The sequence below is a fragment of the Periophthalmus magnuspinnatus genome, chromosome 17 (assembly GCF_009829125.3).
Source record: "Periophthalmus magnuspinnatus isolate fPerMag1 chromosome 17, fPerMag1.2.pri, whole genome shotgun sequence".
NCBI lineage: Eukaryota > Metazoa > Chordata > Actinopteri > Gobiiformes > Gobiidae > Periophthalmus > Periophthalmus magnuspinnatus.
Genome location: NC_047142.1, coordinates 11,460,985 through 11,487,076, shown reverse-complemented (window position 1 = coordinate 11,487,076; position 26,092 = coordinate 11,460,985). Strand labels below are relative to the sequence as shown.

General features: G+C 38.6%; 3 protein-coding genes across 4 annotated transcripts in view; 2 read left to right on the top strand and 1 right to left on the bottom strand.

Annotated features, from left to right (window-relative positions):
* Positions 1–2,418: 2,418 nt before the first annotated feature.
* On the bottom strand, positions 2,419–4,582 carry mrpl34 (mitochondrial ribosomal protein L34). Its single transcript, XM_033982703.2, has 2 exons — positions 4,455–4,582; positions 2,419–2,936 (listed from the first exon to the last, which is right to left on the bottom strand). The coding sequence occupies exons 1-2, from the start codon at positions 4,508–4,510 to the stop codon at positions 2,624–2,626; spliced, it is 369 nt and encodes a 122-aa protein (XP_033838594.1). The 5' UTR covers positions 4,511–4,582; the 3' UTR covers positions 2,419–2,623.
* Positions 4,583–9,518: 4,936 nt separating this feature from the next.
* Positions 9,519–23,518, top strand: LOC117385381 (protein ABHD8). Its single transcript, XM_033982677.2, has 6 exons — positions 9,519–9,821; positions 14,769–14,872; positions 16,068–16,748; positions 17,647–17,817; positions 18,440–18,656; positions 19,920–23,518. The coding sequence occupies exons 2-6, from the start codon at positions 14,778–14,780 to the stop codon at positions 20,130–20,132; spliced, it is 1,377 nt and encodes a 458-aa protein (XP_033838568.1). The 5' UTR covers positions 9,519–9,821; positions 14,769–14,777; the 3' UTR covers positions 20,133–23,518.
* A 659-nt stretch (positions 23,519–24,177) lies between these two features.
* Positions 24,178–26,092, top strand: part of kdm4ab (lysine (K)-specific demethylase 4A, genome duplicate b) — a 38,767-nt gene continuing 36,852 nt past the window's right edge. The window contains exon 1 of one of the 2 annotated variants that reach the window (XM_033982614.2): positions 24,178–24,316. The gene's annotated coding sequence lies outside the window, so the exon portion shown is untranslated. The remainder of the gene's footprint in view (positions 24,317–26,092) is intronic. The other variant, XM_055228399.1, reaches the window with a different exon arrangement.

Genomic DNA, 26,092 nt, shown 5'->3' with positions numbered 1-26,092 from the left:
AACTGAAATAAATGTGGAGGTTGTGCAGTAGTTCTCATCTTGAGACTGATGCATGTATAAAAATGTTTCTAACATACCGCAACCAAGACAATTACAGAAACATTTAGCACTTTTATGAGTTAAATCACGAAATATTCAGATTCTTGTTTTCAGGAGTGTCAAAATATTAATGTTCATTTGTGTCTTCCTCACCCCAGCTCCCAGTGGGCGTTGCAGAGTCCAGTTCTGTGTGTCTGAAGTCAGGAGAGTCCTCACTGCTTCAACAAAGACAAACTGAGCCCAGAGAGGAAACACAGGGAGAGGACATCAGCACAGAGCCACATTTACATCCAGAGACCAAAGGACACAAGGAGTACTCCTCTGACACTGACAATGATGAATACTGGAGAGATCCATTCAGCTGTTCAGCTGCACAGATGGAGACAGAGGCTGATGGAGATCACTACAACCAAGTCCAGATCAGAGCCACAAGCACTGCACCATACTCAGGTCTATTCCCCATAAACATGTCTGCACCAGAGACCAGAGCCAGTTTGAACAATGGAGACTTGTCGCGAACAGCCGAAAGAGCTGAGGGCAACAAACACCAGTGCTTTGTTTGTAAAAAGAGGCTTGGGAGTAAGCAGAATTTACAAAGACACATTAGAGTTCACACAGGAGAGAAACCATTCAGCTGTTCTGCATGTGAGAAATCATTTTCTCGCAAAGATATTCTAGCTGCGCACGAGAGAACGCACACGGGGGAGAGACCTTACACCTGCTGCATCTGTTATAAAGGATATACACATAGACACCATCTGAAGAAACACATGAGAACTCACATGACACAATGTAACTAAAGACTGATCAAACTGCCAGACTGATGTTCTGCTGCTTGTCCGCCTCTTCACAGGGGCAGTTCACCGAAGAAAGAGGCTGATTTTTTATGTTTTTTAGTGTTTGTGGCTACTTTTCTAACACTGTAGAGTAGATATTTTTTCAGGAGACTGGTAAAAACATACATTTTTCTGAGCTCTCGTGCCTTAAATGTAGGACAATTATTCAAACGGGCATGAATCACTCAAATGTACAAGAATGATGAGGGGAAGCCATTACAAGATACTTAAAAGCTCTTAAGCATAAAAATGCAAACTGGAACTTTAACAGTAGTGGAGGAAGTACTCAATTTTGTTAATTAAGTAGAAGTACAAAAACTGGAGGAAAAAATACTCAAGTAAAAGTTTCACATGAAAAAAAATCTACTTATTTTAAAGTATTAAAGTACCTGTTTTAAAATGTACTTAAAGAGTAAAAAGTAATAGTATTTTGTGCAGATTTTGACATGTAATAACGCTTCAAATGAAGTTATTTTGACAAAGATTTGTTCTGAATTTTGCTCAGTAGAACTGAATCAATTATTCTGTTTTTATTATTATTATTATTATTCAAATTATGAATGTGTTAAAAATAAAAAAAATGTTTAACTGTGCTGAAAAGTAAGTAATTATATCCACTGTAAAATATACAGCAAAGTACAGATACCTAAAAATGTACTTAAGTATAATACTTTACTACTTTTACATTTCACCACTGATATTTATATTCTTCTTTCCTGATATTAACAAAAAAAGTTAAATAATTTGTTTCTTAATTTTTTTAAATAAAAAGATTTTGAGTGTGATTCATTGGGAAAAAAGAGCCCGTTGCAAAACTTAAATGTATAAATACATTCAACAGTGAAATAATAAAAAACAAATTGTATAAAAACCATTTCATGTGCAAACTTGGATATCCAGAAGGGGGAGACCTAGTACAACAAACACGAGCACATACATGTCATTCTAGTACAAAACCTAAAATCAAATCTAAGGCTGTTTTTAGATTTGTGGGGGCTCAACGCCAGAGGCTTATTGTAGGCCTGTGGTCTACTAAAACAACCCCTTAATCTGAGCCACTGTGTTCTTATCTAGAGCGTACTAGCTATCACTGTTGTTTTTCTTGTTTTGATTTAGGTCTGAGGATGGAGTTATAAATAGGAGATAGATAACTCTAAGCCTCCTATTCCTGTTTAAAGATGGATTGCCTTTCCAAACAAAATTGTCTCTTTAACTCCCCTCAAATCATTTCTTTTCTTTGGCTAAACTCTGTACCTCAGTATCTTCAAAGGAGGGGCTAGTGGTTTTGAAATGGAGATGGACGGCCATATGCAAATAGGTGTGAAAGCATCCATTAGGGGCCTCAAGGACTATGCAAATATGACTGAGACACAGTTCATACTTAGTGTAGTTCATTAGACATACCTAACAAATAGAAACAGAAACGACTGAGGGATTACACAGATATGAGGCAAGTCTATTCCTTAGACTCAAAATTTCAAATGTTGGTATCATGAGTGACAACAGTAATCCCTCGTCATTATCACATAACTCAAGACCAAAACAAGTCAATTCAAACATCTCATTTATTCACATATTAATAACATTGATACTCACAACCCCCTTTTCAACATCATCTTTCCCGCCTTCTATTCACACTTATTCAAAACCACACCCATCCCATAGTATCACTGTCCTTTACAGATGTATGGGACCACCCCTTTTGTCCCCAAAGTCTCTCATGTCCAAACGTCCACCCGCAGACCCCTTCAGTGACACAGAGACTTCCTCCCCTTAAGCATACGTCGCAGTAACACCTCAATCCCTCCTTGGGTACTGCATCTTTTGATCCAGCCGTGGGTCCTCTTGCGTTTTAAGTTCTTGGGTTGATACTCTGTGCCCCTCTTGCGCGTACGGACTTGTTGGATTTGCCAGGGGAGCTGTCTGAAGACTCCGGACCCTTCGGCCTGTGCAGATAGAGAACCAGGGCTGGAGAATCCTGGTGTGGCTCTTGGCAGGAAAAAGCTGCTGAAGAGGCGGAGGTGAGTGTGTCCAAAAATGGTTGGGTTAGCCATGGAGAGACTGGAGAAACAAAGTTAGATATTAGGGTCGTCCAAAGTATCAAAAATCGGATCGATACTGCAACTAGTATTGAAACTACATACTCATGTGAGCGAGTATCGATACTGAAAAAAACACATAAACTGGATAAAACTGGGCCTTTCTTGAACAGTTTTATCATGAGTTTTATCATAACTAGTGTAAGACCACATTGTATGATAAAATTCCAATAGTGAGCTTTTAGGTATCAAAATCAGTATCGTGAATCAGGTCTATTCCTTAGTATAATATGTATAATATATATGTACACATTTAAAAATATATATCATAAATAAATCATTCAATCAGTTTAAGTTTGAGTTTAAGTTTAGTTACATCCTCAGTAATATACAGTAAATAATCAAAGCTGCACCAGTACAGCTTTTTCAGTTACGATACCAATTCCGATGCAAAGGATTTAAGTATCCACCAATCTCTGATATCTCCTGATGCCTATGTAAGGACTGAATATAGCATTCATTTCCTTTAAACAAACATAACATACAACAAAACTGCTCTGAATGTGTTGTGTAGCTGTTATTTATCCCTCAAGTAACTACTGAACAACTTGGATAAATACATCTTAAATATAATGAGACTTTCTGGGCCAACTACAACCAGTAAAATAGATGCTATATAAATAAAAAATATCCTTCTTGCATCAAGATCCAACCAGGATATCGACTGAACCATTATTTGGTATTTGGATATTTGCAACCAGTATCAGTGCATCCCTAGCTGTAACATTATCCAGTGGTATTATCGCTGTCTTAGGTATGGTCATAAAAACACAATCTGAAGTGCGATATTTTGTGACGATAAAATGTAATGATGGATGAAAATACTGAAACAACCTCATGTCCCAGACAATTACTCTAGGCAGGATATCACAGTAAACCTTTTTTAAGTTAACCACATTTTTAATGAAATATGAGCTGCGATAAGTAACAGCTCAATTTTTGTACTTAATTAACTACAATAAGCCGTAGATGTACAGTATTTGATCATCTACAGCAGTAAACACAAATACATGTTGGCCTATCTTGTACTGGACAATAAGTAGTCTAATTATAGTGACACTGGTTATTAATTTATTAGCTGTTACCACGGGGATGCCAAGAATTACCCTTGTTGCAATGATTATCCTCATATTTAGTAATTTTATACAATTGAGATTAAAAAAAGTGTTGATAACAGAAATGTTTGGTGTTGACTGCACTGACAAGAACCATTTTTAGTTTACTCAGATTTATACCATGCCAATGCAAAACAACACATTTTAGACTCAACCTCAGACTTATACCTAGCTAGTTATACGTAATATTACAACAGTTATTTCAGACATAAAGGTGCAATAAACGTGTGATAAGTGTGGTAATTCAAAACACTATTCTGTCTGTAGCCTTTAGCCACTTAGCCATGTTGTTGCTAGCCGCCTGCTAACAACTTTCAGCTCAAAATAACGCCGCTTCTTGCAAGAATAATGACATTTAACATTACCTTTGCAGTCTGGCGACCCCGCACAGCCTAGAAACAGACGATCGGACAATATTCATGTTTAGTTCTCATAGACTTGACCCAGGCATTAGAAGAGAGGGGCTGAATGTCACACAGGCTGAACGTGCTAGGTCACGTGTGCACAGGGCAACACGTGATTGGCTCAGAGCGCAGATACGTCTTCTTCTTGGGAGTTATGTCGCTTACTTTACTGACATCTGCTGGTTATAGGTGTGCACAGTCACTAAAACAACAACCATCTGACAAATTTGATTCTTGAATAGATTTTGTTCACGTGACAACACAAATATTCTAAAATACATAGTTTATAGGTCCTATATTACGCAAAATTGTTAACTTTTAGCGTTGTTACAGTGTCAAAAATATACCTAGAGTTGTGTTTCATTTCATTCACATGTGTTTTGTAGAGCGTATTCGGAGATTTTTATTTATTTTAAACAACCAGTCTCTCATAGAATTAAAGGAATATAGATTTTATGAAATTATTATGATCACATTCTGTAACATTTTGGGACATTTCATCACAAATTATTATTATTTACGATAAAAGGGAAGGGAGGAAAGAAACAAAAAAAGAAGTAAGGAAACAAGGAAGGGGTTAGGGAAGCATGGAAAGAAGGGAGGGAGGAAGTAGGGAAGGCAACAAAAAATGATGTAAGGAAATAAGGAAGGAGTTAAGGAAGGAAGGAAACAAAAAAGGAAGTAAGGAAAAAAGAAGGGTTTGGGGAGGTATGGAAGGAAGGGAGGAAGGAAACAAAAAGGAGGTAAGGAAACAAAGAAGGGGTTAAAGAAGAATAGAAGAAAGGAAGCAAAGAAGGGATGAAGGAAGGAAACACAAAAGGAAACAAGGAACAGTTTAGGGAAGCATAGAAAGAAGAGAAGAAGGATGTAGGGAAGGGAGTAAAAAATGAAGTAAGGAAACAAGGAAGGGGTTAAGGAAAGAAGAAAGGAAAGAAGCAAAAAAGGAAGTAGGGAAAAAAGGAAGAGGTTAGGGAAGATGTAAAGAAGGAAGGGAGGAAACACAATGGAAGTAAGGAAGGGCAAGAAGTGGGGAAAGGAACAAAAACAAAGTAAGGGAGAAGGGAGGGAGGAATGGAGGAAGGGATGAAGGGAGGAAGGAAGGAAGGAAGGAAGGAAGGAAGGAAAGAAAAAGTATGTAAGGAAACAAGGAAGAGGTTAGGGGAAGATGGAAGGAAGGGACAAAGGAGGGAAGTGAGGAAACAAAAAGGAGGTAAGGAAACAAGGAAGGGGTTAAAGAAGGATAAAAGAAAGGAGGTAAAGAAGGTATAACAGAAACAAAAAACAAACAATGAAAAGTGCAAAGAAATGATAGTTGAATTAAATATAAGTAAATAGACATGATTGGGCTCATTTTCGCCTCTTGACAGTCTTTTCAGCACAAAATGGGTGAAAATAGATTCTTCTCGAAGTCTCTGGGCCAAATGAGACCCCCGGAGGCCCGAGTTTGAATGATCCATCTGAGTGTGTTTAAAATCTCAGAGCTGTGTTTTGTGTTGTTTTGTTGTGTCCTGCTGCGAGTGAAGAGGAGGAGGCACGAGCAGATCAGAGCGGCCCACGTGTGTTCAGCTCTGGGTATCTGGGCCACTGGGTTGTGCTTTTGGATGAGTCATGTGCATTTTAGAAGTTTTGATATTTTGCAGCTGATGTCATCAAAGTTTCCTGGGGGTGTGATGCTAGCTGAAGGCACTGCTTGTTGTTAGCATAATCTGACCATAAAGAGCTCGTTTATCACAGGTTCCTGTAAATGTGTTGTTTAAATCCATTGTGTGTTTTTTCTTCATACATTTCAAAGCAGAGTGACTTTTGTTGCACACACATGAGATAATGAACTTTTACACTTAGAGGTAGAACAACAATGAGTTTCTGGTCTGGGTCTGACAGACTCACACAGTTCAAATGCTTTTAAAAACATAAGATAAGAATATTTTATTCACAACATGAATATACTTACATTTCCATCGTATGTGCATCGTGTCACCATGGTAACTGCTGAACAGTCCACCAATAGAGCTGCATGTAGAACACCCCCATGTCACTACAGAGTATCAACACACCAATACACACACACAACCATACACACACAAATGCACACACATATGCACATACACACACAAATACATACACATGCATACAAACACACATACACACAAACCAAACACACACACATACATACAAACACACACACACACACACTGATAATCTTATTGTTATTAAAGTCTGAATGTAAAGTTTAAACCAGGCTTTCATTGTACCATCACATTCATAGTTCAAAATGTATAAATCCTTTCTTTAAAAGGACACCACCCACTAGAACCAGGAAGTACGAGCACATGTGTCCTGTGCTCAGGTCTCTGCACTGGCTTCCTGTAGCTCAAAGAATAGACTTTAAAGCAGCTCTGTGTGGACAAGTCTCTCCATGGCCTAGGTCCAAAGTACATCTCTGACATGTTAGTGCCATATGAACCATCTCACACTCTGAGGACTTCAGGGACCGGCCTCCTGCTGGTGCCCAGAGTCAGGACTAAACATGGGGAATCAGTGTTTCAGTTTTATGCAGCTAAAACCTGGAACAGTCTTCCTGAAGATGTGAGACAGGCCTCTACTTTGACAATATTTAAATCCAGACTCAAAACGGTTCTGTTTAGCTGTGCATACGACTGAAAGGTTTTTATTCTGCACTCTTCTCCTTTAATGGTAATTTTATGATGACAAAAGAAACATGGACTGATGGACTTTTATTAGACAAAGTAAAGTGACAGGAAAGTATTTGAGAAGTGACAAGAAAGTTTTGTAAAGTAATGGGAAAGTTCTTAAACTGAGCAAGACAGTGTTTAAAGAGTGCGAGAGAGAGTTTTTAAAGGGTGCAAACGAGTGGGTGAGAGAGTTGCAGATTAGGTGATTATTTATGTTTTGATTTGTGTGATTTTAATGTCTTTATTATTCTGTAAAGTACTTTGAATTATTCTGTGTATGAATTGTGCTATACAAATAAACTTGCCTTGCCTTAAAACCATAATATGTAACATTTTAGACAAACAACAGACTAAAATAAAAGCATGTTTTTTCAGCTTTCTTCCCAAACTGGCCCTTGGTGTAAAACTATGATCTAAATACTTTTCCATCAAACAAAGTGAGAATTTAAAAAAAACATGAAACCCTGTGACAGACTGTAGTACTACACGGAGCAGCAGTGGTGTGACACAGACCGAGCCCTGGTCCAGTCCACATCAGAGGGGCCGCGTTGAGCCAGGCACAGGCGGGACGTCCCAAACAGACCCGTACTGCAGGGGAGACACAACTCTATTGCATCTGTAATGAGAGAACAAAGTCAGTGTACTGAAAGGTGCAATATGTAACTTTTCTGATGGAGTGTCCGTCACCTATTTGTCTCCATATATTATTACTTGCCTGGAATGTTACACAGTATGGCATAAACCTGTCTATCTCCTTGGGGACAAGCAAATGATATTGTTAAACTATTTTTTTGAGCAATAACACCTGATACATATACGAATAACTGCAAAACAGATAATTTAATGACATACTGTGGAACATTAACCTGACCAGATTTCATAACAGCTGCTATTCGGACGATTCATAAGATGGTAGCACAATTATTTCACAACTAATTTGATCCTTTAACACAGCAGAATTTCCATCTTATCTTCACAAATAATCAATCCTCATATTTTAAGCAGCAAACTTTTTACTCACTTTGAATATTTTCTACATCAAATATACTTCAGTGCCTGAGGAATCGTTTGACTAAGATACTTTTACTGCAACTTATATAAGAATGATACGTCCTATTGGTGGAAACTGCAGTGCTGAGATAGAGCTGTACTTTATCAATCACACACATGCACACACACCAACACACCCCCACACACACACACACACACACACACACACACACACACACACACGCCAGTCTATAGAGTTAATATAATGTGACACAGGACCTTCCAGAAACCCGAGAAATCCGCTGACCAGCACTTACACAGAGAAATGTACAGAACCAGACAAGACAGCAGCACTGAGGAGGAGAGAAGGCAACAAGGAAACAAGGAGAATAGGAAAAAAGGATGGAAGGAAACAAATAAGGAAGTACGGAAACAAAGAAGAGGTTACAGAAGGAAGGGAGAAAGAGAGTAAGGGATAAAGGAAACTAGGAAGGAAGGAAAGAAAGAAACAAGGCAGTAGATAAAGAAGGATGGGGATAAGGGAGGAGGGAAGGAAACAGGAAGGAAAAAACTATAAACTTGGTTCACAGAAAAAGCAATAGCATTACGGTGCATTTAACCCTAAACTAGAATTCACCTCCAAACCTTTACAGCTAAAGTCCCATATTAGGCAAAAATGAATCAATACATTTTAACCATGTTAAACAGTTGTTCTCTCATGAAAAACAGACCTGGAGTTGTGTTTTGTTTCATTCACACATGTTTGAGTGACTTTTTATTATTAGTCTGTCTACATGTCCAAAGCTCAAAATGCTCCGTTCCACCTTGTGACGTCATGAAGTGGTAGTTTTCAAGCTATTTTTTACCTTCAGTTCAGGAGAAGAACTCTTAAAATGTGTAAATGTGCAGGGTCTGTGTGTTAAACCTGTGTGAATGGAAAAAAACACAACTCCAGGTCTGTTTTTGATGAGGAAACAACATGACAACACGATAAGTTGTAGCCATGTCAAAATGCTAAATAATTATTTCAAAATCACAGTTAAGACGAGAATTCCACTTAAACTGCGGGTCTGAACAGCGTTTTACCACCCCTGCACCTCTACAAATAACAGCCCATATATTTATTTAATGAAAAATGGTGTTCTTTCTAGAAAACCAAACTTACCGTCTCCACCGTGGTCGCGCGCACGGCTCCCCGGCATCCCCCCTTTCCCCGCGCGCCCAGCCTTAGCAACAAGCAGTCCTCGCTCTCCCATTGGCTGCTTCCTCTTCCGCGGCCCCGCCCCCTTCTCCATTCGCGCCTTCACTCCAGCGGCGCGTGCTCCTCTCCGCCCCGCCCGAAGAGAAACGTCTCTTCTGCGGACACAGGGCGCAGCGAGGGCCCGGCGCACGGTGGGGTTGGGCTGGTGCGCAGTGGATAAACGCATGGATGCTGTGTTTCAGAACAGACAGCTCCTTGTTGTTCTTCTAGTATTGACGAAATGGGATTAGATTTAAAACGCAAATGGCGCACGGAATTGTCCAGAACAGGCATTAGTAAAAACCCATTTAAGCTAATTAGTGAATGCTAGTTTTTTGATGCATTCCACGTTTATTTTTGGGAGTCGCTTTTCTGCAGCATTCTACGTCGACACACGCAATCCAGGTAAACGACCATCAATACGCACAGTTTCTTCATAATTTCATATTTTACGCATGAAATCTCTGCAAAGTCCACGCGCAAAAACAACCCCAGGAGAGAAAACGAACAACGAATGCGCTGTGTGTCTGTGTTTACGCATTTGCTAGCATCAATTCTGCAAAAAAACGCGTATTTCAATTGCAATTTGGACATTTTTATCCACGTACGCATTGCAAACTGACGCAAATGACATAGAATTGCGCATTTTTTCAGGTTGGAGTTCATCCCTGTGCCCTTGCCGTGCGTCAAGGCAAGTGTCAATTGCGCAGAGTGGCATTGCGGTTAATTGCTTGATGGTTGGAGGTCAGCGCGGCCTGTTGAGCCACTAAAATGCTCCGTGATGGTGTTTTTGTGGGAATGCGGAGTGGTTAGGTTTGGTTAGGGCACTAGGCCACGGTTACGCGCCGGGTATAAGCAGGACACAGTGTACGAGTGTGACTGTGTTGTAGGAGACTTGGCACAGACATATCAACCCAGTTCTCCCGCAGTGGAGCAGGGGAGGGCTGCGCTTATTGGAAGATGGCCGAGTGACCGCTACTCCGAGGCGAAATGCGTAAAAAGGATACGTGCGTAATTTGGCACCGGTTTCGGACACATTTGTCGGAGGTTTTGGAGTGGTTGTATTAGTAAAATGATGATTCAAGACAGACAAATGTTGTTCATATGCGTGGAAATTGTTGCACACATTCATAAAATAAGAATTCACCCAAACCTCAAATAATAATTAGAAGAAGAAAAAAAAATCACTATGAGACATTACTTGTAACATTATGCAAAATCTATAGCATGTTATTTAGATTATAATAACAAACGCCATAGACTGACTTACTATATGTAGTTCTATACTGAATCAATATCAACCTTCAACTGAACTTATTTATTAATATTTGTCAGTGAATTGTTAGTTAAGGAAATGAAATAGTGCTGTGACAAAAGAGTGATATTCTATAAAAGAGGACCAATCATACTAAAATATCCCACTATTGTTCTGTCCATGCAAACATCATCAGGTTTTTGTTATTTTTGTTGTAATATGACAGCATTTAAGCCGTAGAGGGTTTAATAAGTCACTTTTATGGCTTTTAATGCTTCACTCTGGTAGCTCTTTGTTGCAGCTCAGGCCGTTTAATGATGCTGTATATTTTGAAGTGTGTTTACTGGGGCTTTCCTGCTTTGTGTAAGTGGTGTAAAGTAGTTTAAATATTATCATGTTTCTCTTTAACAATATATCCTGCTTCAAAATGTGTTATTGTGACAGGTCTAATCTACCGATCCCCGATACCAACCAGGACTGAAAATAGTGTTTATTTCCTATAAAGGGCCCATATTATGGTATTTCTGATCTATATTATAATGTTGTTTCCTCATCAAAAGAGTTGTGTTTTGTTTCATTCACATGTGTTTAACACATAAACCCTGCATATTTAGGCTGAGTTCTTTTCTCAGACGAAAAAAAAACTGTGATGTCATGTGGTGATACTCCACATGTGCTCCATTGTGTTTTTAAACTCCATACACCTTCAGTAGAATCATTTGGATGAATTGCCAACTTCTACTGAACAAAAGGTTAAAAATTGTTGTTAACATAAAAACTACCACTTCATGACATCACAAGGTTGAACAGAACATTTTGAGCTTTGGAGATGTAGACGGACAAATAAACCAATATTACTCAAACATGTGTGGATGAAACAAAACACATCTCCTGCTATATTTTGAGGAGGTAACAACATTATAACATGACTTAAAGCTCACAAGAGTCAAGTTTGCGTAATATAGGACCTTTAAATAAAATTAACATAAGACAAAACTGATTATATATCGTATGCATCAATGAACTGTATATAGCCCGTGTATTGACTGAAAGTGGAGCTCCTGTAAACAACATGCACGTGCTGTGATGAGGCTACATGACACAGCATCAGACACTGAAAAAATGTTTCCAGTTAAAATTGAACAGTTCTCAAACTACGTCAAAAAATAGTAGTAATAAGTAGTAGTAAGTTAATAACAGATGAGGAAACATAGCATGGCAGCAGATTGCAAAAGTCACTATATTCAATACAATAAAACACCAAGATATTATGTCTTCCTAGTGTTAAATGCCAGGGAGAAGAAGTGGGTTTTCAGTCTAGTCTTAAACTGAGAGGATCTGACAGGCAGAGGGCGCTGCCACAAAAAAGGGTCACCTCTGGTCTTGAGCCTTTGCAGTTTTTTTTGCTATTTACACTATGAGTCAAACGTTTGGACACACCCTCTCATTTAATGTTTTTTTTAATTTATTTGTACTACATTCTACATTTTATATACACACAGAAGACATCAAATATATGAAGCAGGATGTATGGAATTATGTAGAAAAAAAAGTGAAATAATTCTACTAAATATTTCTTGACAAAGGAAAAGGTATGTATCTAAAATGTAGTAAAAATGCTTTGTTGATTAATTAACAACAGTGTATTTTTGTATGTAAAAGTTGCTTACGTCTCAAGCCAAATATCCAATCAGAAAGCAGAATGAGCGCCTCAATTCGGGTTGCCAGATCCGATGACCTTGCGATAAACCCAAAAAGGCTTTCTATTACAGTATATGTCCACAGTATATTACAGATATTGGCATCCAAGGTTCAGTTGTGATTGTACTGCAGTTTTTAACCTGTAGGAGCATCGATCAATTGTTTTTACATGTCTAGAAATTCAAAACGATATAAAAGTTTGACAATTTATCCACGAAAAAACTGATGTATCTCTCCTTCTCATATTGACTTTGTGACTAAGCAGCTCCTCGCACTAAGCTGGAGTCATTAATTTCTTATGAGCAAAAACATCTGGCTGAAATATTCATAACTGTGTGTTGTTTGCACTTTACAATGAAGGCTCCACCACAGCTCCTCTAAACATCTTTACTTCACATGTAGGTTAGTAGAATATGAGGATAAAGTCTTTGTTAAATTGTCTTTTGTTCATTTCTGCTGCCAGCTGTGGTCGGTCTCTTAGCAACAGCCTCTTCCTCCTCTGCTTCCTCTTGATAATAATAATACTGAGTTTGAATAGGCCAAAGTCAAATAACAATACTCGATGTACTAAGCAACAAATACAATCATTTCCTAAAAGATAATTTGCAAAATCAGGATTAAAGCAGATGTGCGTTCGTGTGTCTGCTCTATAATCTATGACACTCGTGGATCATTATGTTATAATTTGCATATTTTAATCACAGTATTCATCTAAAACAACTCAATAAAAGAAACAATCCGCTGACTTCCACTTTAGAAAACCGTGGTGCCAAATTGGAGCGGACGTCATTGGAAATATCATCACAACAAAGAGATGTGCAGTTATCAGTCTGACAGCTGCATATCACACTAGCAACTAGCGAATTTTTTGACTGTGCGACGCTGCCACTGAAGAATGAAGTAAGCACAGAGCAGTGGGCGTATGCTGGTGCCGGTGAAAATGGCAGTAGAATGGTGCAAAGCCCTCTTAAATACAAGAATATAAAGATTGCTCAAACATGCATGAATCACTCCAAAAACAATTTAGCGAGGGTCAATGTGATGGGGAAACCAGAACAACATGGTTAAAAGCTATAAAAAGTTGACTTTGCTTTTAAAAATTCAGATAACCAAACTTAAAAAAAACAGCAACTGCAAAACCCACAAAGAACACAACAAACTAACAAAAACTAACAAAAAGCACACCAAGTATTGAAGGTAGACAAAGCCTTAACCTGCAGATAGAGGACACATGCATGTTTGTCTCATTCTCAGTGAATGAACAGGCCTCATGTGAAAGATCAAAACCTCCAGAAAACATTCACTGAGCTGCAGAGGCCAGGTCGTTGTTGAAAATGAGAATTGGTTCTCAACTGACCTACCTGGTAAAATAAAGGTTACATAAAATTAAAAAGATAAGAGACTGCACTAGCACTGATTCATGATTGGCCCCAGGTGCTATGGTTTTGGTCAAGTTTATGAATTTTTCAATACCCCCCTGCTTGTCTCCATGGAAATGTTATTGAGGAAATGTTCCACAGTATTGCATTAAATGTATCTATTTTACATTTTTTTATTGTTTAAAAATAACATTGAAAAATGCATGTGTTTTTACTGTAAGCAGGCCTGAGATTTAAGTTTAATAGTACACTATGGAACATTCCAGGAAAAGCAATAACATGTCCATGGAGACATGCAGGTGACGTACCCTTCAGCTGGAAAAGTTACATAGTGTACCTTTAAGGATAGCAAAGTGCAGCACTAGTAAACAACAGGAAGTAAAAGATGCACAAATTGTTGCGAATATAAAAGCATTATCATCAGAACTGCCTTATGTTTTTTTTCTAATATGGCGATGTGCATGTGTGTGTCTGCTTTACGCCTCACTTCTCAGATGGAGGAAGTGAACGGCCATGTTAGTGCGTTGCTAGGTAACTGGTTGGGTTTAATGGCACCACATGGAGATGGTTTCCTATGGAGATCTGGCATTTCTGATCACACTTATACAGGAAGGAGAATACAATCTTCTAATGAGCTTATGAAATCATTATGCAATACTTCACCTGCTGTTGGATGCGTCACTTGGGAATTAGTTCATAATGTCAGTCTAAATATGTACACTGTTCTTACATACAGGCATATTGCCTGTTCTTATTGTAAGAGCTGCAGAGTTAACAAACAACTCTGTAGGTACTTGCATTTAAAACTCAATTTTGATACCACAATGATAATAGAAATACTCTATTTAGACACTAGAATGTGATTTAGGCACCGATATCCGATATCAGTGTCAGTATCGGTGCATCCCTAAGGCTGTCTTTGTGACATCACATGAACGCAACCTGTTAATCAAAGGCATGTAAGTGGTCTCCTTGTTTGTTGTTAAATGTCTAACTGTGTGTGTCTCATGTGTTCAGGTGGGCAGCATGTTGACCAGTATCACCGAGAGTATCCTGTGCTGTCTGACGGGGAAAACCAACAGCCTGGTCCTGCCTCTGGAGTCCTCCCAGCCCTCAGACGGGTACGACTGTGGTTTGTGTGGTTTTGGGAAATGTTACTCTATAACTGATGAATTGGAATAGGAAATTTAAAGGGCTTATATGGCACTATTTTAATCAAAATTATAATGTTTCCTCATTATAAACATACGTGGAGTTGTCCTGCATATTTAGGCTGTGTTCTTCTCTAAAACTGAAAGCACTTTGTTCCTCCTTGTGATGCCATTGAGTGGTAATGCAGGAAATGCTTCCACTTTCTATTAACAATCTGAATTGAACAAAAGGTAAAACAAAAATATTCAAAAATATAAGCAGTAACTTAAGGTTATTTTAGAGTATGGAAAAGTAAAACAGTTCAGCTGAGACTAAAAATTGATGTCAACCTTAAAACTACAGCTTCATGACATCACAAGGTGGAACAGAGCATTTTGAGCTTTGGAGATGTAGACAGACTAATAATACAGAATTACTTAAACATGTGTGAATGAAACAAAACACAACTCAGGGTGCGGTTTTGAGGAGGCAACAACATTATAACATTTTGAATCATTCACATGAGTCAGTTTTGTGTACTATAGGACCTTTATCTGGAAATATGACAAGAAAGGAAATAACATTTTCAAAACATTTAAAAAAAATCTTGTTGTATTAAGTGTTTTTAAATAGGGATGTACTGATACAGCTTTTTCAGTTCTGATAACGATATCGAGACTTTAAATATCTATCAATACTGATATTAACCGATATCAGTGCAGGGACTGAAAATGGCACTTATTTCCTTAAAACATAGTTAACTTACTACTCAATACAGCTTCACAAATAAATGAATAAAAGTTCAAACATCATGAGAAGTTCTAGGACAAAATCGGTCTGAAAATATTCTTATTACAAGGTTCAAACAAGAGCAGATGGAACCGATATCCGATCTATACCAGTATTTTTAAATGAATCAAAACTATTGAAATCAAGATTAAAGGTGCACTTTGTAACTTTTCTGGTAGGGGTCCACTATCTTCTTGTCTCCATGGAGATGTTGTTTCTTTACCTGAGATGTTTCACAGTATGGCATTAAACTTGTATATAAACCTTGCAAATAACTTGATGTAGATGTGCCAGTCTACAAAAATGAAAGTGCATTAAGGATTTTTAGTGTCACTAATCAATAATCTCATAATAATTGTAAAATCTAAAATTCCTAAAACATTTGTTACATTACAGTTATGAATTTGTGGAGGTTAAACCAGGCCGGGTCCTTCGAGTCCGGCACATCGTCCCAGAGCGCCCCCCGGTGACACCTAACGACACAACCAACTCCAAACTGAACCTGGATGACCTGAGAGAAGACGACAGCACCGTGCACTGCAAACGGAAAATCACCGTCTACCGCAACGGCCAGCTCCTCATTGAAAACCTGGGAGATGTTTTACACTCTGAACTCTTTCAGTGCCAGGACGGAGACTTGGAGCCGTGCAGCACTGTGGAAGTGGAACTGGCCGACTACAAGGAAATGCCCTCATCCCCGGACCCTAACCCCGTCCCCCCGCATGTGTCTGATGAACAAAAACCAGCGGCCCCTCCCCGGAGACGCCGACGCAGACCCAAGCGCACTGTCCTGATCGATTCGCAGAGGACCATCTCCAGCTGCAAAGGCACACACTCGGACGTAGCACTGTTTTTCGTGCATGGGGTGGGGGGGTCCTCGGATATTTGGAAGAGCCAGTTAGATTTCTTCTCGCGGCTGGGCTACGAGGTGATTGCTCCAGATTTGGCAGGACATGGGGCCAGTAGAGCTCCACAGATCGCAGCAGCGTACACGTTCTATGCCCTGGCAGAGGACCTGAGGGCCATATTCAAGAGATATGCACGCAAACGCAACATCCTCATCGGACACTCCTATGGGTGAGTGCTACACTGCTTGTCCATCTGTTTTAAAATGGTAAACTTTTTGTTTCTTGCAAGTTGCCTCTCATTCATTGCAATGATTTTTTAAAAGTATATGGATGCATGCAATTTTTCAATCAGTTATAAACAAGGATGCACAGTGCAAATAAAATTGTGCTGAAATGTATGATTGGTTTCCATGATAAATGCATTTGGCAATTTCGTTGCCAAAAGCATTTATCATATTTCATTGTCTAGATGACAATATGAACAGTGCTAATTGACCTGCCGCCCTGGTGCAGTGTTGTAGCTTCCGCACAACTGGCAGAGCAGCCTCCACGTGCACATCCATGTGCACATTCACGTGCCCATGCACGTGCACTGTCCCTCTGAGCTGCTGACTCACCCTCACCCAGCACCTGTGCAGGGACGAGGGCCATTAAGCTGATGTCAGTAGTAAATGTGTATTACTCCATATTGGACTGAATGAGGTTTGGAAATACTAGAGTCATGTGTCTGTTGTGGAATTTCTACAAGAAAACAACTAAACCAAGCAAACAACTAAACAAAGTATAAGACATCCTCAGTTAATCAAAAACAACCTCGTAAATATCATGTATAAACCCTTTTTCATTGGCAGGACATAAACTCAACATATTCTTGGCCCAAGGGCCAAAAATATGACGCTTTAGCAAAGGTGGTTAAATTGTCTTAAAATGTGCTGCTTAGGAGAACAAACTGGTTTAGTCACAGCTGAGAGTATAATCAATGAAAAAGTGTCTGAAAGTACACTCCCTCATAAATCCCAACAGCCCCACCCCAAACCAGCAACCCCAGCTTTGACTTTGAGCTCCCATATAAGAAGTGCTTTATGGTGTGTCATTGGTATATGAGTTCTTTCTCTTGTCCCCCGTAGGGTGTCATTCTGCACGTTCCTGGCTCATGAGTACCCTGAGCTGGTGCATAAGGTGGTGATGATAAACGGAGGAGGCCCCACTGCTCTGGAGCCCAGCCTCTGCTCCATCTTCCAGCTGCCCTCCTGTGTTCTGCACTGCCTGTCGCCCTGCCTGGCCTGGAGCTTCCTCAAGTAAGACACGCCATGTAGAGCTGTATCATTGTAGGCTCTGGTACTATTGTACATCTTAGCTTTGGTATTTGATGTAGTTTGGAGGGTCCACCACCAGCGTGTCTATGGAGATGTTGTTGCTTTGCTCAGAATGTTCCAGTATGGCATTAAACCTACCACTATCTCTCTTGCATATATTCTGTTACATGTTTTTTTTTTTATCACTTAAATTTAAAAAAAGTAAAAAATATGATTCTTTAATGTGAACAGGATCCCCTCCCCACGAATCTGACCCGTGACTTGCCCTGGTGGTATCAGCTGCTTGTCTTCATGCAGATAGATAAACTAAATACTATACTGTCGAACATTCCAGACAAAGTAATAACTTCTCCATGGAGACAAGCAGATGGTAAACTCTCCACTCAAATTCTCAAAATCAAATCAAAATCACTAGTACTACACCACGTCATGATGTTCAGTCTGTTCAAATGTAGTGGAATGCTACTGCTACATAATTGTACTCAAGTATAACAAAAATACTTCTTATGGCGACTATTCTTAAAAGTACAATTTATCAAAATACCACTCAAGAAAATGTACTCTTGTTGTAAAAAATAATGAACCATGCTTCTCTGATCTGCAGGGCTGGCTTTGCTCGACAAGGTGCCAAAGAGAAGCAGTTGTTGAAGCAGGGGAATGCCTTTAACGTGTCGCCGTTTGTGCTGAGGGCCATGATGAGCGGTCAGTACTGGCCCGAGGGAGACGAGGTGTACCACGCCGAGCTGACCACACCCATCCTGCTGGTCCACGGCCTGTGTGACAAGTTTGTACCCATGGAGGAGGACCAGCGCATGGCAGAGGTATGGGCACAGTTTATGTTGAGTTCAAAGTAGACCTACAGTGCTGGAAAGTAACAAAGTAAAAGTAGTAAATCACCATACTTAAATACAAATTTTAGGTATCTGTACTTTACCTAAGTACATTTTTAAGGGGATACTTTAGTTTTACTTCACTACATTTGAGAGCAGGTCTGTACTTTCTACTCTACTACATTTTTGAACAGGACTTAAAAGTGAAAGTTTTTATTTATTACTGTTTGAGACCTGCTGAAAAGGCTGAGGGTTTATTTTTTTTATCAAGTTCATAATTTGAGGAAACAAAAATATGCAAATAAAAACAGCTAGGAAAAAACTATTGATTCAGTTGTTTTTGTTGAAGAAACTCCAGCGTCAAAATCATTACTTTCTCATTAAATCTCAAAATTTTTGAAAAATACTTTTATTTTTTACTCTTTAAGTACATTTTTAAGCAGGTACTTTAATACTTTTGCTCTGCTCTCTACTTTCTCCATTCTCCAATTTTATTTTCTCAATCGGTGATACTTGTTGGATTCGGCAGCGTCATGTAGTCATTTTGGTACAAATGAAAAAAGTCTGTGGCTCACTAGTGTGATCTGTTGCCATCCATTGGAGGTGCTGACAATTTCATGACTCTTTTTTGATGATGTTTACGGACGTCAACTCCCACTGGGCCCCTCAGTTTTCGTAGAAGTCAGCGGACTTGTTTCTTTTATTACGTCGCTCCCCCCGCAGCTCCTTTTTGAGAATACACTGTCCGCCACTAAATTAAAAGCAATAAGCTGCTGTCACTGCTCAGTGGTCTCAGGTTAGAGCGCCGCATCAATTTAACCTTCAGATAAAGTTTACTGCAGAAATGATTCAATAAAGTAAAAAATACATATAAATTTAAAATGTGTACTTTTAGAATGTGTTTATTTTGATCTTATTTCTGTTAGGCATAGATCTAGTTTTGCTCAGGGCAGATCCAGCAACCAAAAATTACAGAGCGCTATTATTCTTCCAGGCAATAGTCTATAATATTTAACACAGATGGGGGCTAAAATTAATATTGTTAAAATGCACATTTTTGTTGTAATACAAAGGTTTTTGGGTCCATTCACTAATAGAAATGATCAGGTTCAACATTTGTGAATTTACCTTTTGTATATTTTGTGGCAAAGTACAATGTGATCAATAGGGAAATCTGCCTCTTGCCCCGATTTGGGAGTATTATGTCGTCACATTCTACAATCTGAAAACCACCAATCCTTCCTCTCTTTTCAGATCCTGCTCTTTGCCTTTCTCAAAGTGATCGAGGAGGGCAGTCACATGGTCATGATGGAGTGCCCCGACACCGTCAACACGCTGCTACACGAGTTCTTTCTATGGGAACCAGACCTATCCAACCAGAATCAAACCAGCTCCATCACAGAGAAGACCCTACCCCTCAGTAACACTTACCAGACACTAAGAATCTCAAAGGGTGGAGATAAATAACCAAAAAGCTGAAAACAATTCAATATTTCTCCACCAATCAGATTGGTTTTGGCATTTATGTCCGTGGCGTCCTATTGGCTGTTTGCTGTTGTAAGCGCAGCCTCATTTTTGGGATGAGGAAGGCCAGTGAGTGATGTGAAAGAAGGCGGACTAAAAGCAGATTGCAGAATGGACTAGTTTCTGGAGAATGGGACACAAAAATATATAGTTTCAACTTTGTGCTTATGGAAATATTCACAATAATATTTGGGGTTTGAAAGGACTATGTCAGTTTTTGCTGCGAGAAACACGTCTTCTCATATGGTGTTTGAGTTACTTATATATTCTGCGACTGGTGTTGTGAAGAAAAAAAAAATTAACAGAAAAATATGAAAAGTATTGTCAATTCTAACACTCACACATTGGTGGATTTATTTATACATGCGAGATATTTATTTTCGTAACTTATTGTCCCGATCCAAACCTAAAAGTGTGTCGGTGTGAAGCACAATGCAACTTCATTCATGCATGAGAATACAATGATACTCTATAGCTGAAGTGGTTGCAATAAATACACAAATATATCATTTCTAAATGCTATTTCATAAATAGTACTCACATCAGTATCCAAAGGCCCTGCATGACTTACAATGCAACAGTGAGTGAAACAAAAACATAAGATATACAAATAAATGTGTAGGTTTCACTTTGTGTATTTGTACAACTAACAGTGGATGGTAGAAATGAATGGACCATGTAACAAGAAAGTTAACTTGACATTTACTACATTTGAACTAGAGCTGTTGAACTGGGTAGTACCTGGAGGACTAAAGAAAAGAGGGAGGAGGGAGGAGGGGCCTGGTCTGGACATATGAAGAACAGTGTGATTGGTCTAACAGGTATCCACACTTCAAACTCTGCCCTTGCAGCCAGGTGTTTGTAATCTGAAACAGTTGGCTGTAAACAGGGCAGAGGCATGTGATGTCACAAACTACTTGAAATTGCATTGGCTACTGGAGCCAGGACACACCGACTTTGTACATGTTTGACCACAAAGCTAGTTTACACTAGAATTGCCCAAAAAATGGACTGAAGATAATGCTATTCAAACTCTGTATACACAACTTAGTACCAAAAAAGTTGGTTTAGTGTTTAGTTCCACTTTAAACATGCAACGGATTGACTGAATGCTAAATGTTAGCTAACAAAACTGTTCAAATGTGATACTATGCTCATTTATTGCTATGTAGCTACATATAGCAAGTGACTAAAGTGACTAGTGTTCGTAAATGCCTTAGTATCAAACACTAGCTACAGTCTTTTTTAAAATTGTATGTAAAATATGTGGAAAGAGAGCTGCCCTTCTTCCAAATGTATTCCACTCATACCAATTGAAAATGTTTATAATTACTAACCTTAAAAAGTTTCAAGCGACTAATATTACTCGCGTGCTGCTAAAACAGTTGGGGCACCTGATGGTGTCAACGCCTACTGCACCCACTTAAGCCTATACAGACCATCTGTAATCAAAATAGTTTTATGTACTTATTATTCCTTATTACGTATTCATATATTTTAAATTGACTTTCAAAGGCTTTACATGAGTATGGGGGTTAAATAACATTTTAATTTTAGTCATAATATTGCACCATTTTATAACAAAAAGGACATAAATAGTTGATATAGTTGGTAAATTATAAATAATAGTGCCACCCTTGGGCCACCCCAGTGAATACATACTCGATACACCTCCTGTAAGACACTCAAATTCACCTCATTGAAATTAAGAGGATTCTTCACTTAACCAAAAGTGTCACCACAAAGAAAGTGCAGGTAAAAGTGGGTGGGGCAGAATTACGGCAATAGAATTTAAGTGGTGTCTGCGTACCACAGCTTGAGAACCTCTGATCTAGTCCATGCATTATAGTTATCAATCATTCATGTCCATTCATTTCTACTGTCTATGCAGAAACATAGGCTGCCATAAAGATAAACACCACTGTATTCTTTCAAGAAAACTGAAACTGAAAACTGAAACTATCCTCTTATGTTATTTTTCAGTGTCTGTCAATGTAATTCTGAACCTATAAGCTCACTCAAAAACATTCAAGTATTGGGTGTTACTTTGTCTCATAATGGGACAGTATGGTGCAGATGCTAGCACACTGAATATAAGCTCCCGGGCAGTGCTTTTCTATTGTTCAAACTGTTGTGGAAAAGTGTCCAGTGTGCAGGGGTGGAAAGAGAACTGAACATTTGTACTCAAGTAAAAGTACAGTTACATAGCAAAAAATGCACTCAGTTACCAGTGTTGGCAAGAATACTTTGAAAGTGTAGTTACAAAATACTGAATACCTGCAGTCTGCAGAGCGAAATACCACCAATTTTACTCACTTTTTTGGTACATGTATTTACATCCCAACATTTTCCATTAGAGATACTTCTGCCAAATTTGTACTAAAGGAAAAAAAGTACACATGAAAAATATTTCTCAAAGTAATAGTTACTTTCAAAAGCAATTGGTAGCACAGCCATTGCAGTAAGAGCTAATACTGCTGGATAATAACGGAAGACAAAATATGATGCAGAGACGTAGATGTGGTTTGGCCAGCATGCACTTAGAACTGGAAATGAGCCGCTGCCATTTATTTACAATTGCACAAACCAGAAAGTGGGCCACTGGGTCAATTAGAGACACAACATTACATATAATTCAACAGGACGTTTAGCATTTTAGATCAGTATTTTATACTGTAATCAGTAACTACTATGGTTTTGAATGTAACTAATTACATTTACATGGGTAGTATTGTAATCAATTACAATTACAAGTACATGTTTGAAATTCTACATAAAAAAGTATGATCACTCAAAAAATGTACCCAATTACAGTAACTTCAGTATTTGTATTCAGTTACTTCCACCCCTGCCAGCGTGTAAATTTGAGTTAACCAAAGGTGGACGTCCCGCTGGAGAGGAGGGGCACCCACAACACTGGTCTGTTATGGAGGACTAGTTTTATGCAACAAATATGTACACGGAGGAATCATGGACGACAAACAAACTGGAACTGAGTATATGGACTTTCCAAAACCGCCAAGTGCTGCTGATGTGTTGTTTTGTTTTTTTGTTTGTTTGTTGCTGTCTCCTTGGTGAGTGAAAGGTGTTAAAACAATTTCTCCTTTCTCAAAATGTGCATTCACGAACTGTCAGTGCTCCGGTGTGCTCTCCTCCCGTTGTGGTTAATCCAATGTATTAATGTTATTCTTGCATTTATTCATAAAAGTCATATTATATGCACTGCCTGAATGTAGATGCATATATATACTGTTATATCTATCAAAACAGTTGGATTTATTGTCTCAATGTGCCTTTCCTGGCATGAAATAAACAGATCTTCACAGTCTACCCATGTGTATATGTTCTGTTAATAATTCCAAATAGTTTTGTATTAAAGGTATTATTTCAAAGTGCACTATGTAATATAATACAATATGCCATTAAACTTATCTCCACGAGGACAAGCAGACAACACTACCAGGAAATTACTCTTATTATTAGTAAAAAGTAGTTGGGAGTAATGGGATGTAACATGAAGAAATTAAGAAAAAGGAAGTACAAGAAACACAAATGTTCAAATCATTTTATATTGCCAACATAAAACTTTTGTCACCTGTAAACTTACTCAAGTAAGAGTACCGTTACTTCAATAATAAAAAATAAAATAATAATAATAATAATAATAATAATCATCATCACCATCATCATCATCATCATCATCATCATCATCATCATCATCATAATAATCTTTAAAAAGTTATCTTCACTGAGTGCTACCTACCTCTGATTAAAAGTACTATAAATACAACTAATGAGAGTATAGTCTATGTGCTGAAACACTTTGATTACAAACAATATCTTTTTCACGTTAAAAATGGTCATTACTGTAAATCCAGAGATGCTTTCATCAGTCCGTGAGGTCGGCGCAGACTCGGCCTCTGATTGGCTGAGCGTGCCCCATGCGTCTGCGGTAAACAAAACCAGCCCGTACGTGCGCATGCGTACTGGTGCTAATGGAGGATACCCTGGCACCAAGCTTACGGAACAAACTGCTCCCGTTTATGCTCTCTTTAGTACTGTTTTCTCCTCTGATTTAGCTTCTTTATATCGCGAACTGCACGTACCTAATTAGCCAGCGGACAGCGGTAAGTATGTATACTTTAAAGTTGAGCAGGAGTAATGTTTATCTCTGCAAAACGTGAACAGGACGTTATTAGCACGAGTGTTAGCCGCTGATGCTACTGCGATGCGGGTGCGTCTAGTTCTTGGAGGCTGCGTAACTCGCGTATTATCCGAATACTAGACACATTAACGAGTCTGCAAGCAAGTTACACCGTTAAATGTATACTTTGCTGATTACTGTTCGTCTAGTTTACATTTCCACTTTTCTTCGTCTGTGATGCTCGTGTAACTAAACAAATGCTGTGCTGCTCTTATGCTAATAACTGTATTATTATGTGTAATAGAGAAACGGATTTACATGCAGTGCTATTCAAATGGGATGATCTTTGTAACGTTACAACTGATAATGCAGGAAATAGCCAGGGTCTAACTTTTGAGACTTGTAATGTGTTGGTTTCGCTTTAGTTTTTACAATAATCACACAAAATGGTGGAGTGGAGCGCAACCCGTGGCTTGCCAACATTACACGTACATATGGATATAGTCGAGTGATTTGCGTCGTATTTTTGGCACTGTTAAAGGATCTGTCCGTGAATCTCCCCGTGGCCCCGTGTGTGTCACAGCTGGGCTAATGTTAGCACTGTGGGCTAATTAAAGAGACACGGCTCCAGCCAATCAGAGGCGCTCATTCTGGCTCGCGCGACTCTCATTGTATCTTTGTGGGTCACTTTTTCTAATACATTTTGTTCAGTACAATCAGTGTTCGGTAACTGTATACATGTACCGAAAATACATATTTTAAGCGCTAATATTGAACCTGTATTCTGGCACAGTTACTCTTTCATTTGGTGGTGTTCAGAATAGTTAGTTTTTTAAAATCAAAAGAATACATGACGGTACTTCTTCATGTAATTTTGGTATTCGAAATATAATACAGAACAGAACTATACGACTTATACTGAGCGAGGCACTCTGTAACTTCTTTAAAGACGTCTGCCAGCTGATTGTCTCAATGGATTGTTCTGTATATGTTCCACAATATGGCATTAAACACATCTATCTTGCATCTATTGCTTGAAAGTACTTGTAAATACAGCATGCTTACCTCAACAGATATGGCATGAAATCAGTGCTGTGGAACATTCTAGGAAAAAGAATCCATGGAGAATAGGCTGTTTATTTACTAAGTAGAGAAATGTAGAGACAGAGAGAGACATGACTGTGATGTGTTTAAGGATTTAATGACCATATTCTTATTTTTGTAAAATTTTTAACATACGCCAGTTTGATGTCCTGTGACATGACGATGCTGTATTAATACATTTCTAATTGTTAAAATAAAAATATATTCTTTACAATGGGACAGTTACAAAATTATTAAACTAGCACTATAGACACATTAAGCCATTACAATTTTTTGACTTGGCAAATTTGTAATCAATGTCCAGAGAGGTGACTGGAGAGGTCACACCACAGGGCAGGTTAAAATGTCTCAAATTAAAAGAGTTGCACAGAAAATGTTAGAATGCTTGTGATATGGCTTCCTTACAATAGCTATAGAACTGATTTGTTCTTGAAAAACATTTTTTGGATTTTGCAACAAAAGCGTGTCACACCACAAAACAGAAAAAAAAAGTATTACAGCCCCAAAAGTCAAGTAGCCATCTACAAAATACTGTGGGCTGTCAAAATATATGTAATCAAAAGCAATTTTAATGCACCGAATATGAGAGGCAATGCTAGAGACTTGTCAGAGCATTTTAAAGGGAAAAAACAACATAATTCCATATTTTTGTCAG